Source organism: Arachis hypogaea, chromosome 18, assembly GCF_003086295.3.
Source record: "Arachis hypogaea cultivar Tifrunner chromosome 18, arahy.Tifrunner.gnm2.J5K5, whole genome shotgun sequence".
NCBI lineage: Eukaryota > Viridiplantae > Streptophyta > Magnoliopsida > Fabales > Fabaceae > Arachis > Arachis hypogaea.
Window position 1 is genome coordinate 5,455,160 of NC_092053.1, and position 22,154 is coordinate 5,477,313.

Consider the following 22,154-nt stretch of genomic DNA (forward strand, 5'->3'; position numbering starts at 1 on the left):
AAAAAAAAAAGATTGGATCGATCCTGTACCGTGTTTGGATGTCATTTTTCTAATCTTGCCCATTCCAATATTCCACACACACCAGCACCCTAAAAAATTCCCAACTAAAATGCTTCTTGCTGGGGGAGTGTTCAACTTCCTGTCTTGATGCATATAGCGTGAATGTGTATTGTTTTAGCACGTACGGGCACGAGCAACAACCAGATGTAGGATCTCGATGGCTGATCGTCGATTATGACTATTATAACCACTCTGAAATCATTAAACAACAAAACAATGCTCTACTCCCTTCCTAAATAAGAATGGAAACCAATTCTTGCCGATTGATTGGTAATTGACTAATGCCGGTAATATTGCACACACTTTCCAATTCATTCTGGATGGTCCTCATGCACAATCACTGCATTCATTGAGTGCTTAGTTTTCTTCATGATCTGATATCACCTGAAAAAATAATTGCATTGGGAAGTCATTAGAAGCTTCATATATATGCAATATATTTGGGTTAAGGATGTTATATAGACAAATGGCTTAAATGTAACTTTTGGTCCATATAGATATACGTTGTTTTTATTTTAGAGTATTACTACAGGGGCTAATAAGTTAAAAGGTAGTAGATATTATTACCTAATTTTTGAAGTTTCTTCCAATCAAAATATTTTCCTTGCCTTGAGGTAGAAATACATAAGGAAAAAAGCAACAACAGCACCGACAATTATTCCAGCTGTCGTCAGCCAAAATGCAAACTGCATACAAATTCAAAAATTTAGCTATGTTTGTAGGACTTTTTTGTTTCTTTGAGACCAAGTGACAACCATTTGCAAGAAGAATCAAGAAAGACATGCATGAAATATGATTTCGGAAAACAACATACCACATGCTCTTCAAGATATGACTTCAGGTTCATGCCAAATATACCTGAAATCATGAAAAATAATCAGTCTGATGCATTTGATATTCATGTAGCATTTGATATGTAAGCTTGCATGTTTATTTGTGATATTTCATTCAACCTCAAAATTGAGCAGCTGAAGATCCTAAATATTAACAGCCCTTGTCCTTGATAGGGTAGAACATTAAAACAAAAGAATTTTGCTGTTATCATGGTAGTAATTTATGAAGGCCAAATGCATGCTCATATGTTTTAGACTAACTTCAGAATTTTAACATAACAAAATTGTTAAACGATTTTATGAACAGTCTGCAACTGGATGTCAAGCTTTAATCAAACTGAAGTTTGCTGGAACTCTTGGTTAATTTTAATGCTTAATGTGAAATCATTTCAATTAACTGGTTTATGTGGTCTTGGGTGTGATTAGCTAAAATAAATGCTGGTTAGCACATGGACGGTTTTGGTAGAACTCACTGTACAAACTATATCAAACCATTGCCAAAAATCTGTACCTGCTACAAGTGCACCAACTGCCACACAGAATGTTCCTACTTGGAGAAGCAGTTCCACTCGGCTAACCTCAAGCCTTCGTGAGCTGTCAAATGCAATCAAATTTGTTGGAACAAATAGTGTCAGTAAAAGCAATGATTGCAAACTGCCTAATCCCCTGTGACAAGAGTGAATTGAGGGCCAAACCTCAAACTGACTGCTATAGAATCTTCCATTTCCCTTGCAGAATCAAGAAGCCTTTCAGCTTGACCATGACAAGATTCACATCTGAAAGTACGGTTAGAAATAGAAATCAATTTTTCAATGAAATCAATAGTTATAAAGTAATTTGTTGAAATCATCAACTTTTAGGGAGTTTGAAAGCTTCATGAAACTTGTTTCCTAATGTAGATTCCTTTAAAATATTTGTAACTAGATTACATAGCTTTATGAATATCCATGAGGTTGTAACATGCAATGGTAACCAACAGCTTAAGATATTGGTTTCAAATTGTTTACATGTAATGCACCAATTAGGATTGAGAATAACCTTTGAAGATAATTTTCAAGAAGCATCTCAATTTCCTCCTCCTCCTCTACATATCACAAAAAAACAAGTAAATAAGAAGAAAGGCAAACGAGAAGTTATGTTATAGGTCAACAATAGAATGTAAGACCTATTTGAAGTCAGCAATAACAAAACTGCATCAAATAGCTTACCTTCGGCAATCTGCTTCTCTAAGGGTACAGAGCATTCGACCAAATTGTCTCCTTTTGTAACCGTGCAGTTTCTTCCCATAATACATATACGGCGTATTTCATGGGGATCTTCCAAAAGGTCGAGCAGCATCTGCCTAAGAGCGCCAGCCCTAGAACCTAACTCAACCTAGCAAATATGCATGAAGGAAATAAGCAACTATAGAGATGAAAAATGATGGCTTATTGGGGAGAAAAACTACAGATTAAATTTTACCAAAGTTTGTTTGCTAATACGAAGTTGCTCCAATATGTCACCCGTTAATCGATTTGGCAAGGCTTCAAGAAGAGCCTGCACCTGGAACAAGAGGGAGAGAAAGAAAGTTGAAAAAATATTATATTTCCAATCAAGGAGGGAATCCCGAGACTTAAAATGGTGGAAACTTATGGGTCTGCTATTAATCCCTACTACAGAAAACCAATATAATCGGAAAAGTATTTCAGCAAGACTTTCTAGCTTGAAGTATGCAATGCTAAACATATCATATAAAGCACCACAAAATGAGCTTTATATCACTTTTCAGATGTAGTGGAATGCATGCATGAAGTCGTTGGAATAGATCACACAAGAAGTAATAGATAATGCAAGGAATTTATGCCAGTTCTGGTTCGGAAGTAGGTTTTGAAATAACTCCCGTTAATGTATTTTATAAAAACAACCTATGATAATAAAACAGGAGGCAAAAGATAAGAAATATGATAATAATAAAAGCTGTAAGCTAACAGACAAAAATTACAAAATATACTCGAACATTTAAGTTTAGAAATACCAACTTATGATAATAAGAAGACAAGGAACAACAAAGAAACACATAAATGCAAGAACACATACACAACTCCAACATGAAAACTCAGTTACTCACTGTGTTCCCATACTCACTCGAGGTTCTAAGTCCATCAGTCTGCGCTCTAAACGCTGTATTCTTGAAAGCAATGCTGCTTCAACAGCCTGAAAGTTCCCCGGGTTGGGATAGGTCCAGATTCTTAAAATTAACATGTTTGAGAAAAATATGAATACATTTATTAAATATCCCTCTGAAAAGGAAACTAAGAAATCTTCTAAGATTATAGGATATGAAATAGAGGATTTCCATCTATTTTGTAGTGGGTGTAAATTGTTTAGAGTTTAGTGGGAAGGCTCCATGTATGTGATTTGTCTAACAGTTTAGTGGATGGCAGTTCACAGCCGCTTGATTACAGTGCCACCACAAATGGATGCCTCAGTAACATAAAAGAAATCAAAAGAAAACTCTTAGGAGACACAGTCACTGCTGAAGAGCCAAGAAATGGTTAGGTTCTCCTATCTGTATACTTTGTGTTTACAAACATCCACTACAGTACGAAACTTACTTTTACCTTTCCAAAAACTATGGCCATAAAGATCTACTGAGCTATAATTCTGAAATTTCTCCAACCGTTCAGTTTTGGTTTTTCTCCTTATCCTTTTCAGTACTATGTATGTAAGTATGTTAAATGAAAGTAGCAAATTTCAGACAAACCTCGAGTTCAAATGGCATTGATGGCCCTCCATTACTGTTCTTGGGGTTCAACCTGGGCAACAATGACTCCAGAAAAGCTTGCCCTCCTTTACTGATAAATATCAGCAGAGGCAGAAGTTTGGGTTTAGTGCACTCAAATAACTTTATCCATGAAATGATGACAATGATGCAACCATAATATATTAATTTGGAATTAAGACATTACCGATTATAGTCAAATATAAGTACACAATCTTTCATTGCTATTGCTCGAAGGGAGCCCAGATTTAGAAGTATCGCATACTCACGAACCTAACACAAGACAAAGAACTGAAAATTAATTGATATAAAAGGCAACTTCAATAAGGCTACCATCCTGGATTATTTGATAGAAGCAGACAACGCGGCAAAGCCATATAAACTTTACAAATTATATCATGGAGGACAGAGCACTCCATGACATCTTCATGAAACTTGAATGACTGCATAAACACACACCACGAAGTATTACTAAATAGCGAGGATGTAAACAAAAGAAACTGTACCAGCAAAGAGGGTACCGAATTCGTCAAAAACAAAGACGGATCCACACTTCGAATGTCCCGAGGACGAAGACCTGAACCATCATCAAACAGAACAAAGTGATCACAGCATCAGCGTGCAAATACATCTTTGCAAAATAGCAATGGTTCATTCAGAAACAACTGTTATGCAAACTATAACTACGTTACATAAACAAGCTTAACATGAGTAAATGAACTGATATTTATTTTCCGCTAATTGCAGCCTTAGGCGTAAATTTATCCATTTAACTCACCACTTGACTTCAACAATTGTCTCCTATTGATTTTTCTTGTCGATACTGTTCCATCTGATCTCACTTCCACAACCTTCACAAAGCAACAAAACAGCAGAAGAATCACATGAGCAAAATGAAACCAAGAAAAAATGAAAAAAAAAAAAAAAGCAAAAAACTGCATAGAAGCTTCAACAAAATTCTAGAAGCTTCCAATAACGCTTAACATAGTTTCAGAAGTTAAAAGGGAGCTAATGATAAGAACGAACTTCGTAAACCGGTTCTCGAATTCCAAGCGAAAGAGAGTCGCCGGAGGAGGGAGTCGCAACTCTCGGAGACTCAAGACGGTCAGTTTCCGAAGCAGAGGTTCGGCTCCGAAGCTGACCGTTTCCGTCATCCTCAGAAGCAGCTTCGTCGGAATCAGAGACGACTGTTTCGGCGTCGCTCCATTGCTTCTCCTCTGTGGATCTGGCGAGGCATTTGACGACGTACGGCGCCAGAACCTTCAGCTTCAGTGCCGGAGCCAAAACATTGCTCCGGTGGAGTAGATTCACGGAAGGAAGACACGGCACGTCAAAAGCACGCGGTTCGGCGAGATCGGAGAAGGCGGCAAAGTTAGTTGGAGCGAGCAGAGGTTGTTGAGAACGGAACCGCAGTAGGAGCGGCCATCTCAAAGCCATGGTTTAGTTTAAGTGCGGTTATGGTTATGGCTATGGTTATAGTTATGGTAGTCGTTCATGCCGTGCAGGAACGGAGTAGTTGGAGGTTCTGCACTTCAATCGGTGTCTGTAACGATCAAAACGAAACGATGTAATAAATTATCCAGTCAGTTATTTTCTTTTTATTATTTTAATATATTTCGAATTATATTTTATTCATATTCCAAATTTCCAATGCAAAGATAGCCAGGAAAAATAAGGGGAAAAACTGAAAAAGGACATAATTTATTTGTGGCTGGTATTTGCCGTTGGATTCAGGTGCAAGGTCCTTCTCGAGTTATCATTTTTATTTTTTTTTCTGGAAAAAGAAAATAGCTGGGCCTTTTGGGCCAGAGGCCGGCCCAACAATGAACTTTAGAAGAATCAATGAAGAAGATACAAGCTGGTTTGGATGGTGGTGTTGACGATGCTACTGAATTTCTGATTCGATTTGCCGGTAAATATTTGAAATTGGAGGGAACTGCGAGCAAGGGCGAAGCTGATGGCGGTTCCAACAGATCCTGCCATCGAAGAAGAGGAGGAGCACGGTGGTCCGACGCACCATCCTTCTGCTCCGCTGGATGAGGTTATCATCAACGCCTCTGATTGAGTTTTTATTTTTCTTCTCTTTTATTCCTCAATATTACAAAATATCATTCCAGTTATGTTTGAATCCATTCGATGAAATTAATTTTATTTCTTCAACTGTCTTGCACTAGTATACTGTGTTCTTGCTTTAGTTTGAAATGAAAATACAAAAAAAAGGAGGAGGAGGAGGAGTAGTAATACTGGAAATGAAACTAGGATTGTTGCAATAGCTGGTTAGGGTTCTTCATTTCTTACACGGCGATTGCTTTAAATTACTTTTGATGCAGTCTTTTGACATATCAACAACAGTTGATCCGAGTTATATAATCTCCTTGATAAGGAAACTGCTGCCGTCGGGTTCTGCTTCTCAGACTGCACCTAAACGAACTTTGAGTATTAGTAATGAAGAAGAAGGGGCTCCAGTGTCTGCTGCTAATGATAATGATCATGAGCACCTCAATTCATCCAGTTATAAATATGAGAACATGGATGTTGATGATTCTGGTGAAGTGTTTTGTCAGCAAGGAGAATGTGATGGTACCAGTAATGCAGGTAAAGAGCAGGACTGGGAGGAATATGGTTGCATTTTGTGGGATCTAGCTGCCAACACAACACATGCAGAACTCATGGTATGTATGCTGTCATCTATTGGTTTAATTAATGACATGCCCAAGTCTGGATTATGTTTATAATACTTTGTGCATTTCAACATTTTTTATGTTGTATGAATTGAGATGAAGCAGTTTCTTTTATAATCTTATAGGTGGAGAATCTCATACTCGATGTGCTTTTAGCAAATCTCCTTGTTTGCAAGTCCCCACGTGTTACTGTAAGTCACTGTTAATATATGACATAATTAATGCATTTTTTTACATGGTTTGTGAAAAGTAAAATTATCAGGTAAGAAAGAATTATCTAATACATCTATCAATGGTTAATTTCATGTCACAGGAAATTAGCATAGGAATTATCGGAAACCTGGCCTGTCATGAAATTCCAATGAAGCACATAGTTTCCACAAATGGATTGATTGAGATCATTGTGGACAAATTGTTTATGGATGATCCTCAATGCCTTTGTGAAATATGCCGGTATGTTGCAGTTTTACACAATTTGGTTTGACTTTAGCTTTGGTTGTCCAACCACTTTATAGTTTTATTTTCTTTTTGCTAATTAAATTTGCATTATTTCTTTCTATTTCCTTATTGCCTAAGTTTCGTGGTTTTCATGTTATTTTCACTCTATGCTTTTACAGTGTATAACTTGTGTGTGAAAGAAACATGCTCCAAGTATATCAAATGTTTCTTTCCTATTCTTTTTTGATAAAAATACATATGTTTGTTCCGGCTGAACTAATTTTTCCTTGTTATTTTTAAGATAAACTCAGGCACAACAACCATGTGATTAGGTGGGAAATTACACTTTAATTTATTTTTCTCGTGATTTGTTGCATACTTTAAATTAGGTATCATACTATAACTTTTATTTGTTCCAAAGCATGAAAAAGAATTCAATTTTTCAGTGAATTTTAATTCTTGATTTTCCAAACACTCAGGTTGTTGGCTGTGAGTCTTCAAAGTGGTGAATCTGTTGCATGGGCTGAGGCATTGCAATCTGAATATACACTGTGCCAAATATTATGGATTGCAGAAAATACGCTGAACCTTCAGCTTACAGAAAAGGTAATAAGCACTCTGTATTAATCCATGGTAATTTTGACTGATTTTCATGTTGTTTATGATTTTTGAGAGCATGTTATTGAGTACCTGCACAAGAAACTTAAAACATTTTGAGAGGAAACTATTTGTTTTATTCCATTGCTTTTTTTAGCACTCTTTCCGAGTCAGAATGTAAGTTCATCTAATCAATAGCTAAAACTGTTCTACCGTTTGACAGAGCATTGGACTTATATTAGCAATATTAGAAAGTCAGCAGAAAGTTGTGGATGCTCTTGTTCCCCCTATTATGAAGCTTGGTTTGACAAGTATATTGATCAATCTCTTGGCCTTTGAGATGAGCAAACTAATGAATGAAAGAATACCTGAAAGGTACATCTATCCATAGCCTTTCATTCTGCAATGACAAAGCCATATGGTTCCTATTATCTTCTGATACTAACTATAAAAATAGCTGTGATAGGTGCTTAAAGTACTTTCACTTTTATTCTTCTCTCTTACATATTATTTCAACATTATCCATCCAGCTATCTACTGGAAGTGATAGAACATTTTATTATCTTATGTTTCAGGTACACGATTCTTGATTTAATTCTTCGTGCACTCGAAGCACTTTCTGTTATAGATGATCATTCTCAGGAAATATGTTCAAGTAAAGAGCTTTTCCAGTTAATTTGTGATCTGATTAAGTTCCCAGATAAAGTGGAGGTATAGTTTTTTGACTCGATTAAAACTTTCAGAACATTGCATTTTGCTCAACATACTTTATAACTATTGATGTCTATAACCTGGTATTTGGTAGCCTATATATGTATGCATTTTTAATGGTCAGAATATGAATTTGTAGGTGATCCATGCTAGGGTGTGAGATATTGTTGGAGGAGTATGTTGGTCAGGAATAATCTTTTGTCCACAGAACTCATGTAAATACCAAGATTTTTTTTTTTTTAAATTTTCCAATACATCACAAAGTTTTTCATTTTTAAAGTTCAGAATTCTTTTCTTGTTTCTGTTCCTTGTTTCCTTGATTACATCAGTTCATGGGCTTTCAAATATTAGCATGCTTAAAATAATTAAATAACACAATCCATGTTACAAATACAAGCATATGAAAGGATTTAATAGTGGTATTGATGATAAATTAACAATTTTGTTCATATATGTCAGTCTAGATCAGTTGAGCAGAGGACTCAATAATGCAACCTACTTTTTTAAACAAACATCAATGTACCAAATTCACGTCAATGAACTTTGAGATAAAGTGTCGTGGAAATCAAATTTCCTCTAAAGTGGTAACACCTGATTTTTTAAGTTAACATAGAATATCATCTAAATTGGCTGTAGCTGATGAAAGCAGAAGCCAATGTACTCTTGTCAGTTATGGCTCCTGCTGCTTTAATATATGCAATCTATAGATTGCCAAGAAATGGAAATGATTTGGCTAACTTAAAATATATGGTGAATTGTTTATATCTTTTGTAGGTTGGGAACTGCTGCGTTACTGCTGCAATTCTTATTGCAAATATTTTGTCTGAAGTTGCTGATCATGCTTCTGAGATATCACAGGGTAAAACATGTTTCCCTGTCTCATACTCATACATGAACTTCAACCATTTTTTTTTTCTTTCATGATTCTCAGTGTTAATTATTAATGGCATTTTACTTTCCAGATTTTGGCCTATTGGCTGGTCTGCTTGACATATTTCCTTTTGCTTCGGATGATTTAGAAGCAAGAAATGCACTATGGAATGTAATTGCTAGAATAATGGTTAGAATTCAGGAAACTGAGATTAGTCCGTCAAGTTTATATCATTACGTTTCAGTTCTTGTGAACAAAACTGATATGATTGAAGACGAGCTTCTTAACCAACAATTGGTCAACTCTAGTCATGAACAGGAAGGCTTGTCTCCTGGCTCAACCGTGGATGCTAGAAACACATCGGTATCCTTCTCTTTTAGCTTGTTGAATTTATTATCTTTGATTAATGCTCCATTTGGATGAAAGAATCGGTATGTAGGAAGTATCACAACTCTAGCATGTTCCATTTAATTCCATTGTATGTGATCATGATTATATAACTTGGAATCCATACTGTTCCTCCTGCACTAACTGGTTAGTATAAGCTAGTAATGGTTTATATTAAGTGATGACTTATGCAGTTTAAATGTTCGGTTGGAAGGTAAAAGTGAAGGGTAAAACTAGTGAGGGGTAAAATTTCATAGATGAATTTCGTGTATAATTTTAAAGAGTTGATACTTGAAATTTACCAACTTTTCTACTCCTTGTTCTCTAACCAAAAAGTCTCTGGGTTGAACCCTATGAAGCATGGACACTTCGCTCAGTTACTGTGTTCGCGTGTCGGATACATTTCGAATATGATACTCATCAGCACTCATCTGACACGCGTGTCTTCGGTGTCCAACCGTGTCTTAATAGAAAATAAAAAATTCTTTTTCGAACACATTTAGACACACTTAAATACCACCATGTGTGTTCAGCCTTGTTTTTAATATGTATTCTTGAAATGAGTTTAGAAATAGGATATATCATTATTTATTAAAATAATTTTTTTTAAAATATTTTATATAATTAAAAGAGACATTAAAAAAGTTAAAAAATTAATTTATATTTTAATATTAATAAAATATTAAAATATTATTACAATTTATCTAAAAAATATTTTATATTATATATATATATATATATCATGTTTCCATGTCTTATAAAAATTTAAAATTCGTATGTCTTCGTGTCTTGTGTGTCTATACATCATAGGTTGAACGAATACTCTGATCATTTAATTTGCAACCAGTGCCCCTTTTTTGTGCATGCATGTTTTGCCTTCATTAAGTTGTTTCTCTTTAACCTTTGCTATAGCTCAAGAAGATGATCAACATTTTGAATCAATGGACTGATGCTAAGGAGACTACTGAGAATAAGTTGGATGCCGATGATATTGTCGATGAAAAAGATGTGAAGAGATTGTTGGATTGTTGTCATAAATTCTACAAGTAGAACATTTTTGTTTATTTATTTTTCATTTTACTCTTGTAAATTACTGTTGTCCAGAACCCAGATAGTTTTTGAAGAATATACATTTATCTGTGCTATTATACATGACTACGTGAGCAATCTTGACATTGTCGTCATCTTACATTCTTATCTTCTCATAATGTTGTTTGTTGCCCAGTAGCATGATCACCGTATCTAAATCCTTTGAATAAAACAAGAGTTATGCTAACGTGAAGGTGTTTAATATAAAAGTTTTATTGACAACAAAAATGTTTGTAGTTTCCAAAAGCTTTTATAAGTTCTATTCTGGAACCCGTTAATTAAATAATTACTTGAATGATACCTGGCAAATTAAGCCCCACCAATATAGAAACTTGAAGCTTAAACGAATATAATACTCGATTGGTCTTATTACATGAAAACGTAAGTTCAACTAACCTTGAACATATTAAACCACGTTTTACATGAGCCGAATACGTTCAACAAAGCAACCACTCTTAACTGGAGTTTTAAACGAAAGCCAAAAGTTCTCTTTTAGGATATGAGAGAGATCCCAGCAGCAATCAAATCATCAGCTAAAACCTTGTTTGCAGACTCCGATGGATGAAAACCATCCCAGAATACATACTCGGATGCATTGGCACATGTTCCTATGGAGTCCTTGTTGCACAATATAGCTGTCTCTACCAACCCTGTTCCACAACAAGCCTTCCTTGCTTCAAAAAAACCTGTCAAATGTACGCAAGATATTCTGAGAATGCATTCAATTGTATGAAAAGTTCACATTATTTGATTATGTGTAAGTACCATTTTCGGAAGGTTTAGTGACAAGTTCATAGAGAGGTTGGTAGATATCAAGGATGACCAATTTGAGGCCAGGAAGGTTTCTCAGCAAGCTCTCGGATGTGGAATTTAGCTTCATGTTGAAGTTAAGAGCATCGGTGTTTAGCCTCGCCACACATACATTGCTATCGGAGCCAAATAGAGTGATGGCGGCCGGCACGCAACCCATTGGAGGCAGTGTTGTCACACCTATCCTCCTTGCTCCAAGTGCATATAAATTCTGCCACAAGTAAGCATGTTTTGAAATTCATAAATAAGAACCAATTAAGTAAACTTGTTTAACATGTTGCAAGGTTGAGATATGAGGAAAACATGCCTGAATGAAATTGGCATAGTGTTGGATGAGAATGTCAGAGAACTGATCAGCAGTGTAAACCTTGTTAAGCAGAGGGTTTATGTAATAATTCTGAATGAAGTCACTGTTGCCAGCACTAACAAGATGTATAGCACCAGATATGATTGATGAAGCATTTGACTGTCCTGCTACTTCCACCAATATATTCTGACATTCTTTGTAGTGTTCCAATTGCTGGCTCAATGGAATTGCATCCTGCATCCAAAGGGGAAAAAAAAGACTAAATTTGAAAACACACACACAAACATAATAGGAGACTTATATGGAGTTTATAGGAGCCTATTTGCTTTCTCAAGTAAATGTTTTTTTTTTTTCATGCTTCACATTAATATTAACAGCACAATAATAAAAAGTTGAGTTTGTAGTTAAAGAAACCTTAATGAAGTAAGAAATTCTTGTTCTGTAGAGAATGATAGAACTTCTTCTAGATAAAGTTGAAAATGATAAGTAGAAGTAAAAGTAGAAAACTATAGTTATACAACATAATTATAGAATTACTTATTCTTAAAAACAAGCAAACTTGAAACTACTATTCTTTTTGCATGTTTTATCTTTTAAAAACATCAATAAGCATCATGAACTTTATAAGTGTTTTTAAAGAAAAATTGGAAAAAAAAAAAAAAAAAAAAAAGAGGCCCTTTATCTTGTGTCAAAGTATTTAAAGATACCCATAATTTGGCTGTGAAGTCATAGTAACCAGAAGCAGCTGAGGCAAAGTTAGCACCATTCAAGAGGTTATTTCCTTTGACCCTTAAGTTGAGGTAAGGTGGTGGATAAGATGTAAATCCAAGGTTTTCAGCTGCAATAATGAAATGGAACACAAAGATCAAATTCCATGTTGAAAAACAAGGTAATACTATATATTTTGATGTGTTAGATATAAATATATACCAGTGAAATCTGAGGCAAGTTTTCCATTGCAAAACCTGCCAGTTGACCTGTGATTCTTGAAGTCTCTTCCATAAGGTGGGAAGTTTGCTTTGACAATGGTGTGTAGTTGGTTGTTGTTTCCAACATCAACCACTGAGTCACCAAATATGAACAATGCTGGAACTAGAGGCTGTGCATTAGAGACATTCAGCACTACTACTACTAGTGCTAGAACAGGCAATAAGAAAGTCAAGTAATATCTTGAATGATGATTCTCCATGCAATCAATTTTCTCTTCAGCAATGAGCTTTTTCTTCTTCTTTTGAGAGCGTGAGAGAGAGGGATTGCAGTGTTGTTGGGAACTGATGTTCTGTTGTGCTTTGAAGCTATAGGCTGCAGTTCCAAGAGTCTTTATAAATGCTTCAACTTACTGAAATTTTGAGAGTTACATTAGTTAAAAAATAAAAAAATAAAATAAAAAGGTAAAAATGTTTGTTAAACATTTATATTATCTTAATTTTGTGGAGATACCAACTATTTCATTTTATTATTTTTATATTGTGGTGTGGATTTATTTCTATGCTTTTGATTTTTCGTGTGGGAGAGAGAACGTGTATGACAATATGGTGTGAGGAGAGAGGTGTTTTATTTGGCTATGTGATGACACAAATCGGAAGCACCGATTTGTGATTTCGAAAATAAAAAATTTTTAATGTTAAAATCGAACCGTCCGATTTTTATTTTAACAAATAAAAAAAAATAAAAAATACAAATCGGATCCTCCGATTTGGAGTTTACTTTTTTCTGTAAGCAAATCGGACCTTTTGATTTGTAATTTATTTTTTTCATCAAACAAATCGGACCGTCCGATTTGAATAAAACACCATATAAAAAAAACACCTAATTTTTCAATAACAATGTATTACACATATATTTAATCAATATAAAAAAAATTAGCCTTTATTTCTACATTGTTAGATTCTATATACACTTAAAATACATTATTTTTGAAGGATTTATAATCAAGCTGGAAACTTAAAATATCACAGTTTAACCGTGTATTTGTTAAAAAAAATAGTCATGATATGTGAACTACAAGAATATGATAACACATCGTTATGTTGTTTGAATTGTCACTAGGGATTGAAACAGATCCAGACCAAACTTCATTTTCAACAGGCTAGACCTGCAATAAAATTTATTGGTTTGAGTTTGTTGTAGATTAAATAATTTATATAAGTTAAAAAATACTAAAATAAATAAATAATTAAATAAAATCAAAGATATTAAGTATATTTAAAAAATGTATATATGTAATTAAAGAAATAAATAGGCTAGTAGATAAAAGTCTTTAAATAAAATAAATTATATAAGTTTAAGCTCTTATCATTATATTTTTTAATTTAATAAAATTATGTATTTATATATCTTAACATGTTCAAACTTATCTGACAGGTCAAAAGCTTATGTTTGACGTATTAAAAATTTAAGTTTTTAAAATAGTTTAAATTTGAAGTTTGAACTTATTTTTTGTTAGATCAGAATAAGTTAAGTCAAACATAGATCAATTCACAAATTTTTAACAGGCCACCTAATCTTTTTCCATTCTTAATTGTCATTGTCTATATCTTCGTATTATACCTTTATTAATTACTTTTTGTATTAAGATAAATTAAAATGAATGGTTATAAATACTTTTAAAATATGCAATATGCATTTAAGGAACTTACAATGATTTTTTCAAATTGAAAGAAAATGTGTTTATTGAACATCTACGGTATTTTGTATTTAACACTTAACTTATTACTTTTAAATTCTGTTATAGTCTCATTACAACATGCGTGCTTGTAATTTGTTAACACGAAACTAAAGTTTACAAGTTGAGGTGATGAAAAAAAATGCATTAACCATGAGCTGTAGCCATTATGATGTCACCTTAGTTTATTTGAAAATTCATTCTCAAACGAAAGCACATAATAAGCATGTCTTGAACTACAAGGTATACCCATAATAATATGATCAAATAGAGCAATAAAAACTAAAAAGTAGCAACATATTTAGTATGGCTGAAAGTAATTTTCAATTTTTCATCAGCATACTTTTTGTTCTGTTTTCTATATTTTCCAAAACCAAAATATTGAGCAAGAATTATATAGTAGTATCAAAAGACGTTGGTTACTAACTAATAACTATAGTAAATTCTAAGTCCATTGATGTCATGAGCTGTCCCAGCTTCTTATACAAGGTCCACTTTTGTCTACCATACCAAATGTACAAGTCTCTAAATATATCAAATTTGTTATTGATATAAAATATATGTTAAAATATGAAATACATATATTTTATACATAAATATATAATGACTAATTTTTTGTGTATTCACAGAGTATTTGTTCTATATTTGCTCTATCAGCAATATTAGGTGTTCATATCCTAGTCTAAATAATAAGTCAGGCCCAAATCAAGCTAAAAGATCCAATCTAAAAGATTGGCCTTCACCGTTTATCTGACTTTATTAAAGAAGTCGGAGATGACATAAGCAGGCACTTAACACTTATCTAAGTGAATAATTGTCTCCGTAAATCTCTCTCCAACTTCTAGAAGAGAGATCTCAACAACCTTAAGATAAAGAGACGGTTATCCACCATTAATAATGGAACTACTCCAATGGTAGTTATTAGCTCATCCAATATTCTAAACCTGCTTAGAGTGTCTGCTTAACTCCCTGCTGACTTAGGCATCAGAGTGTCTTTTTGCAGGTACCACCCCATTCTTTCAAATACGTAATTCGAACGGCGGCTCCCACACCTAAAATAAGTCAAAGACCTCCTTCCTCTAACGCTTGGGCCTTCCATTCAAGCCCAATCATTCGATTCTAAATAAATTCCGAAACACTAGGTATATAGCAAAATTAGCTATTAATATAAAATATATGTGTCATATAAAATACACATTAAAAGTGAATTATGTATATAAATACATAAAATTTGATTTTAATGGCTGATTTTTAGTGAATATATAGCAATTTTGTTGCGCCTATATGCAGTGGCGGAACTTGAAACAAAATTTTGGGGGGGATCAGATAGAAAATAATTGTCAAAATATTTTTGATATGGACCCATTTAAGATAAGTTCGTCTAATCTCATCTCTCTGGTTTGGGTGATATTGCCAAATTTAAAGCTGTTTTTTAAGATCTCGTTCCAAAAAGTTAAGGTTAAAGTCATCAGATGTATCTTTTTGAACTTTTGAAGGTTATATCTCACTTTCTTTGTGATTCATTAAAGTAGAAGAACTATCTACAGGTGTTAATTAATATTGTAAAAGTTATATATTCTCCTTCTTAAATATTAGCCTTCCTCTTAAAAAATGTATCAATTCTTTGACTTTTCATTATTATTTTATATAAAAATTTGAATATATATCCTGTAAAATATGTAAAGGAAGAAGTTAGAAGGACAAATATTAAAATTTATAATATTTATTGAATTTTTTTATCAATTTATACAAATACAATAATATTAATACTTATTGAATATTCTATTATTTTTTATTATATAAAAATTAAATTAAATAAATAGTAAAATATAAAATAATATTAAATTAAATAAATAAAAAATATCTAATTTTTTATATTTGAACTTAAAGATAGAGAGAGTGTTGTTTATTGAACTTATTAGATACTTTAAGTCATAGTAAAGTATTTAAGTCAATTGAACTATTTTTTATCTTTTAAAAAGGTATTACTAAGTTTTTTATAAAAAATTTTGGGGGGGTCATGGCCCCCCTTTGTCTGAACTAAGTTCCGCCACTGCCTATATGTCTTAACTTTATTATCTATTCCGTACAAACAATTAACGCATCTATTTGGTGCTTTAGAAAGTATAATATGTGTGGTGTTTTGAAAAAACAACAATAATTCCACCATGGCTAAACCAACTCCTATTTTATAATCAACAATAATTTCAACATCAGCATTTTATATGTGAAGTTATTTAGTATAGTTAGTTGTCTGGTTGTATAGAGTTGTTTTCATATATAGCTAGGTTCAGCAATTAAACTCTCCTAATTGCTTCGTTTGCTTATGGGCAACAGGTTATTGTTTCTTGTGACAGAAGGTAATATAAGCACATCCAATATTTGGTGGATAAGTTAATTTTAATTTGTGGTTTAATTTCTTTTCCAAATCTTTAAGCACCACTCTAAAGTCTAAATGTGTCGTTAGCCACTCTACACAGTAGCCCTCAAATTTTTAGAACATTAGAGCTGTTACTTGCCAATGCGGATGCGGTCCTCAATTTTGGGCAGCCACCTACACCATTTAATTATGAGTAATGTTAAGTAGACAAAAAAAAAAAAAGCTAAAATTTATCTTATTTAGCATTAATTAATTGTCACAACAATTAATAAATGTTAAATAAGATAAGTTATAGCTGTTTTTGGCTGATTTTCTTTAGTTAAAAAAAACATTTCCATTAATTATTATGTACATGCTTTCTATTTATTACTTCCCTTTTCTTATTGATAACGAATTAACGAGAGGCATATAAAAAGTATAGGTAAATAACTTCTAATGTCAACTTTAAATAATTATTAATTTTATATTTTTTGAATAATAAAATTTAAATAATTATTAGTTAATGACAAATAATTAGTATAAATTATAATTTAAAAATATTTATTATGTTTATTATTAGTTAAATTCTTATTAATTACTTGACGGGATTATAGTTATATTTTTTTTAATTCATAAATTAATATTTGTATTTACTTACATTAATTTATCATTATATAAAGAAGAATAAAGTAACTATTTTACATTATATATATGTATATATATAAAGCTTCATTAGGTAGCCACTCCCTTCTCAGGGAACCGTACGTGAGACTTCCGCATCATACGGCACTTCTGGGAGGTTGAATCCCAGGTTCCACCACAGGCAAGGCATAAGTCCAAAAGAAGCACGGATATTTGCTGGGACTTTATGTTCTTGTGGAAATTCTTGGAATCGACCAACCCATATTGGAGCAGGGAAAGAAGAGATGCTGGTAATTGTAGTAATGAATGCCCGACCTTGAAAGCACTACGAGCAGAGAAGCCCGAGAAAAGTAGTTGTCAAGAGTCCCTCGCTTGTTATGCCTCTTGTCCTTCACCTTCTGACTTTCCTGATATAAATATATATTAATCGTTTCCAGACATACCTGGAACGATTTGTAAGTAATTGAGCTTAGATAGTTTTATGTCAACTCTAAAAAAAACAGGTAAGAGATATCTATAAAGAATTTTAATATCAAAGTCAGTAAAAATTTAAGCAGTTTATATGTAGAATGAATTAAGAAATATCTGAATTAAATTGGGTATTTATAGGAGATAATGATAATTTGGTCATCATTTTTATAGATCATATTTGAAGTGAATGAGTAATTTTTTTTTATTGCATAGTTATTTCACAATGAGATAGTTACTAATGTGAGAAAACTATCTAAAATAGTGGAATAACAAACCATTACTTGTCGCACAAATCGAGTACGGTGGTGGTATCCATGTTCCAAGTAGGTTATGTAGGGTTAATAGTCAAATTAGTTTCGAAAAGATAATATATTCTTTAAATTCGTCTTGAAAATTTTTTTCAATCAAATTGATTATTCAAAAATTACAAATTAATTATATTTGACTTTTAGTTATTTTATTCACAATTTTCGTATCATTTTTGAGTTGATCTTTTTTTATATGGGCTGGTCTCATTAAGCCTATAGAAAGAATTAGCCATTTTTAATCATGGTCTTAATTATTTTTGCTTTAATATGAATACTACGTATATATTAAAAAATTAGTTATCAAATCAATTACAGTATAAAATATATATTAAAAATAAATTACAAAATATTTATATTTATATACAAATAATTCACTTAATGGTTAATTTTTTTATATGCACATAACATGCATATATATATATATATTGCCGGGTCGGGTCATATGGTTAGGGCTCTGGGTTTTCTGTGGTCTATGCCATTATGTTGGCCTGGATTCTGAACAAAAACAAAGCTAATTCATTTATTTATTTATTTTGGGCTTGTACCTCACTAGTCTTATCTTGTTTCTACTTATTTTGTCGGGGTTTGGGCCAAGTAGAGCCTAGCCCAAACACAAAACGGCACAAAGAAATGGGAATAGGTTTTTTATTTTCTTTTTGGATATTTTCTATACTTTTACCCAATTGGATTTGTTCATGGAGACTTCATTGTATTTTTCGTTTTTGTTTTTTGGGTCAGAACTTGATTGTAATTAAATGAGCTAGAATTACTTTCATCAAGCCCGTTAGCATTTCCAACAGTGCGTACAGGCCCTTCAAAATGAAGTATGAACCAATACTGGTGTGGCCCCAAGGAAACCGGGCACCACTAGAATACATAACAGAAAAAATATCCCATTCTCTTGCTGGCCCAATATTTTTAGTTGACTTTAATTTTGATTAATTGATGGCATACAAATTAAAGAATGTCATGATGGATGAAATCAAATTAAAATTAATTGGTTAATAAATTTAGGTAATTATTAATTAATGGATGAGATTGAAAAAGTATAATAAATATATTCAAATTATTAACTAATGGATGAGACTGAAAAAATGTAATGGATAGACACAAAAAAAAAAAAACGTAGGGGTGAGCACGGTCAGTTTGGTTCGGATTTATGGTAAAATTAGAATCGAACCGTTCAAAATGTAATTGGTTTGGTTTGGTTCGGATTTGTATTTTTTTGTACATGTACCCAAATCAAACCAAACTGATTAAGAACGAATTGGTTCGGTTTAAATAATTGGGTACCCAATGACTTTGAAATTTATAAAAAAAAACCAAATTTTTATCTTAAAAATTCAACAAATACAATAAACATGTAACATCAATAGAAATAATCCAAACATGTTAAACACCAAATACATTAAAAACTAAACTTATTAAAATCCAAACATATTAATAATGAATAATCATTGTCTAATGGAAAGGCCATATATATTTTTTTATTTTTTTTATTTAATTAATATATGATCGGGTTCGCGGGTTGGTTCGGGTTCCGCACCTCCAAAATCGATACCCGACCTAATCACTAACAAAAGTCATCGGTTTGGTTCGGATTGAACTCGATTATCCATTGGTTTTTAAACCAATTTAATTGGTTTAGTTCGGGTTCAGACGGATAATCGGATACCGCTACCCATGCTCACCCCTTAAAAAAAGATAAAACAGAAAGGATGTGAATAGATACAAATGAAGTTAATAGACGAGACTGAATGAATACCAATGATGTGCGATGAGTGATAACTGAAGTAAAGTTACATTGTTTATATTTTTTTTTCAATTATGCTACTATAGTTACTAATTAATTACTGTGCACAGAAATATATATTTTTATATTTCATAAAATTTATTTATTTTATTATTATAAACAAATTCAAATATTAATTTATTCAACATTTTATTTTTTTATTAGAATAAATTTAATTATTTTAATAACGGATTATTTAATTAAAAAAAGAGTTAGGTATGATTTTGGTCTCTAAAATATAGGTCAAAAATTTTTTTTATCCTCAATTTTTTTCCATACAAAATTATTCCTAAAATTCAACTTAATTTTAAAATCGTCCTTCGAATCAAAATACTCTTCTCCAACAACCATTATCCAACAAACCTCAGTTGCACTTCTTTTTTTCTTCTTCATCATAACATCAGCAACAACAACAATGAAATCAGAAGCAGAAACAATATAATAAGCAAAAAAAAAAAAAAGCCAAAGAATCAACAAATATTAAAGAATCAGAAACAGAAAAATTAACAACGTAATAAACAAAAAAAAAAGAACAAAAATCAGTACCAAAGAATCAACAAATTTGCATCTCAAATATTAAAGAATCAACAAAAAAAAAAGAATTAGAACTCTACGGAAAAACAGCGAGCACGCGAGGAGAAGCAGCAAGCGGCGAGTGAGTGAGGAGCAGGAGCAGAAATGGCGACGCGGCATGCGGCCAGGGACGGATCTATATACATTGTAGTGGGGCAAGTGCCCCCACTACAACTTAAAATTTTGAGTTAATTACCAATTATGCCCCCGAAATTGTAAGACGCTGACAATAATAACCCTAATATTTGTTAAAGACAATTATACCCTTGAAAATTTTAAAAACGCAACAAATATGCCCAACCGTGAAATGAGCCCTTCTCCGTTAAACGGAGTTTGGTGATGTGGCAGACGGGATTCCAACGTGGCATCCTCATAAGGTGTTCTGTCCCGTTTCTCCTTTATATGGAATGTGAGAGAATGTTTTTCCCAATTCATCACAAACATAAACCCTAATTACTATCATGCATGGTGGAAGCAGAGGCATGTCCAATAACAATCGAAGGACACAGTCAGTGGAAAATAGTAACTCTGAAGGACTCGACGAACACGGGAGCAAGCCATATGACGGGACATGCTTCTGCCGTCTTCAGGTGATGGCGTTGAAGTCGAAGACGAGGAGAAACCCAGGGAGATGGTTTTTCAGGTGTCCTCTATGGAAGGTATGTATGAATTTTCTGGTGAATCTGTCCCCATTCCCTATTGAGAGTTGAGCTTGATGAATGGCTTTTGTGCTGGGCAGACGAAGAACACTGGGTGTCATTATTTTTAGTGGATGGACGAAACCAATGAGGAATCTGTTGGGCTGGAGGAAATCTCGAAGAATGGAACACTAGTATGCAATGAATGTGGAGTCTTGAAAGGGAGATTTACCAGTCTTGAGACAGAGACCATACACAGAGATGGAAAGATGATGAGGGAGCACATGAAGAGAGTTGAATTATTTCTATGCATCATTCTGTGTGGAATTGTACTGAGTTTGATTTTGAGTGTGATTTGTTTGGTTAGATAGGAGAAGGGATGCATGCAGGACAAACAATGGATGTTATGTGTTATTGTTTTGTGGAATTTATGTTGACATTGTTGAAGCTATTTTTGTTGCTTGTTAATGAATTAGATCTGTGTGTTACACTCAATTGAATACTGACAATAACATGAATGGAGTGAATACAAATAAGTAAAAAAGGGCAACTCAGATATGCTAACTAATTTGAGATGGGTTTAAGAAATGAAACACTGCCAAAGGAACACGAATAATACCAAAATATTTGATCTGCATAACATTTAGTATTAACACATATTGGTCCAACCAAAATATTTGATCTGCATAACATTTAGCCTTAACACATATTGTTCTAACCAAAATACTGAATACTCCCTAATTAGTCTTAATATCAGACACCAAAAGACTTAAATTGTGCAGCAAAGGCCAATAACCATGAATGCTAATATCAACATATAACTCAAAAAGTAGAAACAGTATTACAACTAAACTTCAACTTATAACCCAAAAGAAGAACTAATCACAAATCCAAGTCTCCTTCAACCAGACTGATTTGGCATGAACTTAGAGAACCTAGAAATTGTTGCTTTACTAGCTCCATTCATGGTTTCATTTGACACCACGGGAGTCCTTGTGGTGTTTGCAACTCCTAAACCAAGGACAGCAGTTGAAGTAGGTCCAACGGGCCATATTTGTGGGGGCCTAAATGGTGGGTTGGGCTTTGGAGTGGCTGTTGGACTTGGAGCTGTGGGCTTTGTAGTGGCTGCTGGACTTGGAGCTGTGGGTCTTGGAGTAGCTG

At 33.1% G+C, this 22,154-nt stretch overlaps 3 protein-coding genes across 8 annotated transcripts; 1 reads left to right on the top strand and 2 right to left on the bottom strand.

Moving 5' to 3' along the window:
* Positions 1-100: 100 nt before the first annotated feature.
* On the bottom strand, positions 101-5,332 carry LOC112771267 (magnesium transporter MRS2-11, chloroplastic). Of its 3 annotated transcripts, none has more exons than XR_011876782.1 (14): positions 4,681-5,332; positions 4,433-4,505; positions 4,161-4,231; positions 3,842-3,927; positions 3,637-3,727; positions 3,018-3,086; positions 2,355-2,435; positions 2,102-2,267; positions 1,932-1,977; positions 1,589-1,669; positions 1,367-1,487; positions 875-918; positions 628-746; positions 101-444 (listed from the first exon to the last, which is right to left on the bottom strand). XR_011876782.1 is itself a non-coding variant. In XM_025815956.3 (14 exons), exons 1-13 carry the CDS (start codon positions 5,089-5,091, stop codon positions 651-653), a joined length of 1,398 nt encoding a protein of 465 aa, XP_025671741.1. In that variant the 5' UTR covers positions 5,092-5,332; the 3' UTR covers positions 101-444; positions 628-650. The 3 variants fall into 3 exon arrangements, 2 of the variants coding, with proteins under 2 accessions (XP_025671741.1, XP_025671742.1); XM_025815956.3 differs by having other exon boundaries at positions 1,405-1,487; XM_025815957.3 differs by lacking the exon at positions 3,018-3,086 and having other exon boundaries at positions 1,405-1,487.
* LOC112771266 (uncharacterized) lies at positions 5,319-10,523 on the top strand. 4 transcript variants are annotated; one of them, XM_072225992.1, is made up of 11 exons: positions 5,431-5,695; positions 5,985-6,326; positions 6,461-6,526; positions 6,649-6,788; positions 7,085-7,105; positions 7,253-7,379; positions 7,594-7,745; positions 7,946-8,081; positions 8,856-8,940; positions 9,044-9,315; positions 10,252-10,523. In XM_072225992.1, exons 1-11 carry the CDS (start codon positions 5,612-5,614, stop codon positions 10,387-10,389), a joined length of 1,563 nt encoding a protein of 520 aa, XP_072082093.1. In that variant the 5' UTR covers positions 5,431-5,611; the 3' UTR covers positions 10,390-10,523. The 4 variants fall into 4 exon arrangements, with proteins under 4 accessions (XP_029150963.1, XP_025671740.1, XP_072082093.1 ...); XM_072225993.1 differs by having other exon boundaries at positions 9,101-9,315; XM_029295130.2 differs by lacking the exon at positions 7,085-7,105 and having other exon boundaries at positions 5,319-5,695; positions 9,101-9,315.
* A 203-nt stretch (positions 10,524-10,726) lies between these two features.
* Positions 10,727-12,875, bottom strand: LOC112771268 (GDSL esterase/lipase At5g22810). The gene is made up of 5 exons (XM_025815958.3): positions 12,476-12,875; positions 12,253-12,383; positions 11,546-11,779; positions 11,194-11,449; positions 10,727-11,114 (listed from the first exon to the last, which is right to left on the bottom strand). The coding sequence occupies exons 1-5, from the start codon at positions 12,732-12,734 to the stop codon at positions 10,921-10,923; spliced, it is 1,074 nt and encodes a 357-aa protein (XP_025671743.1). The 5' UTR covers positions 12,735-12,875; the 3' UTR covers positions 10,727-10,920.
* Positions 12,876-22,154: the final 9,279 nt, after the last annotated feature.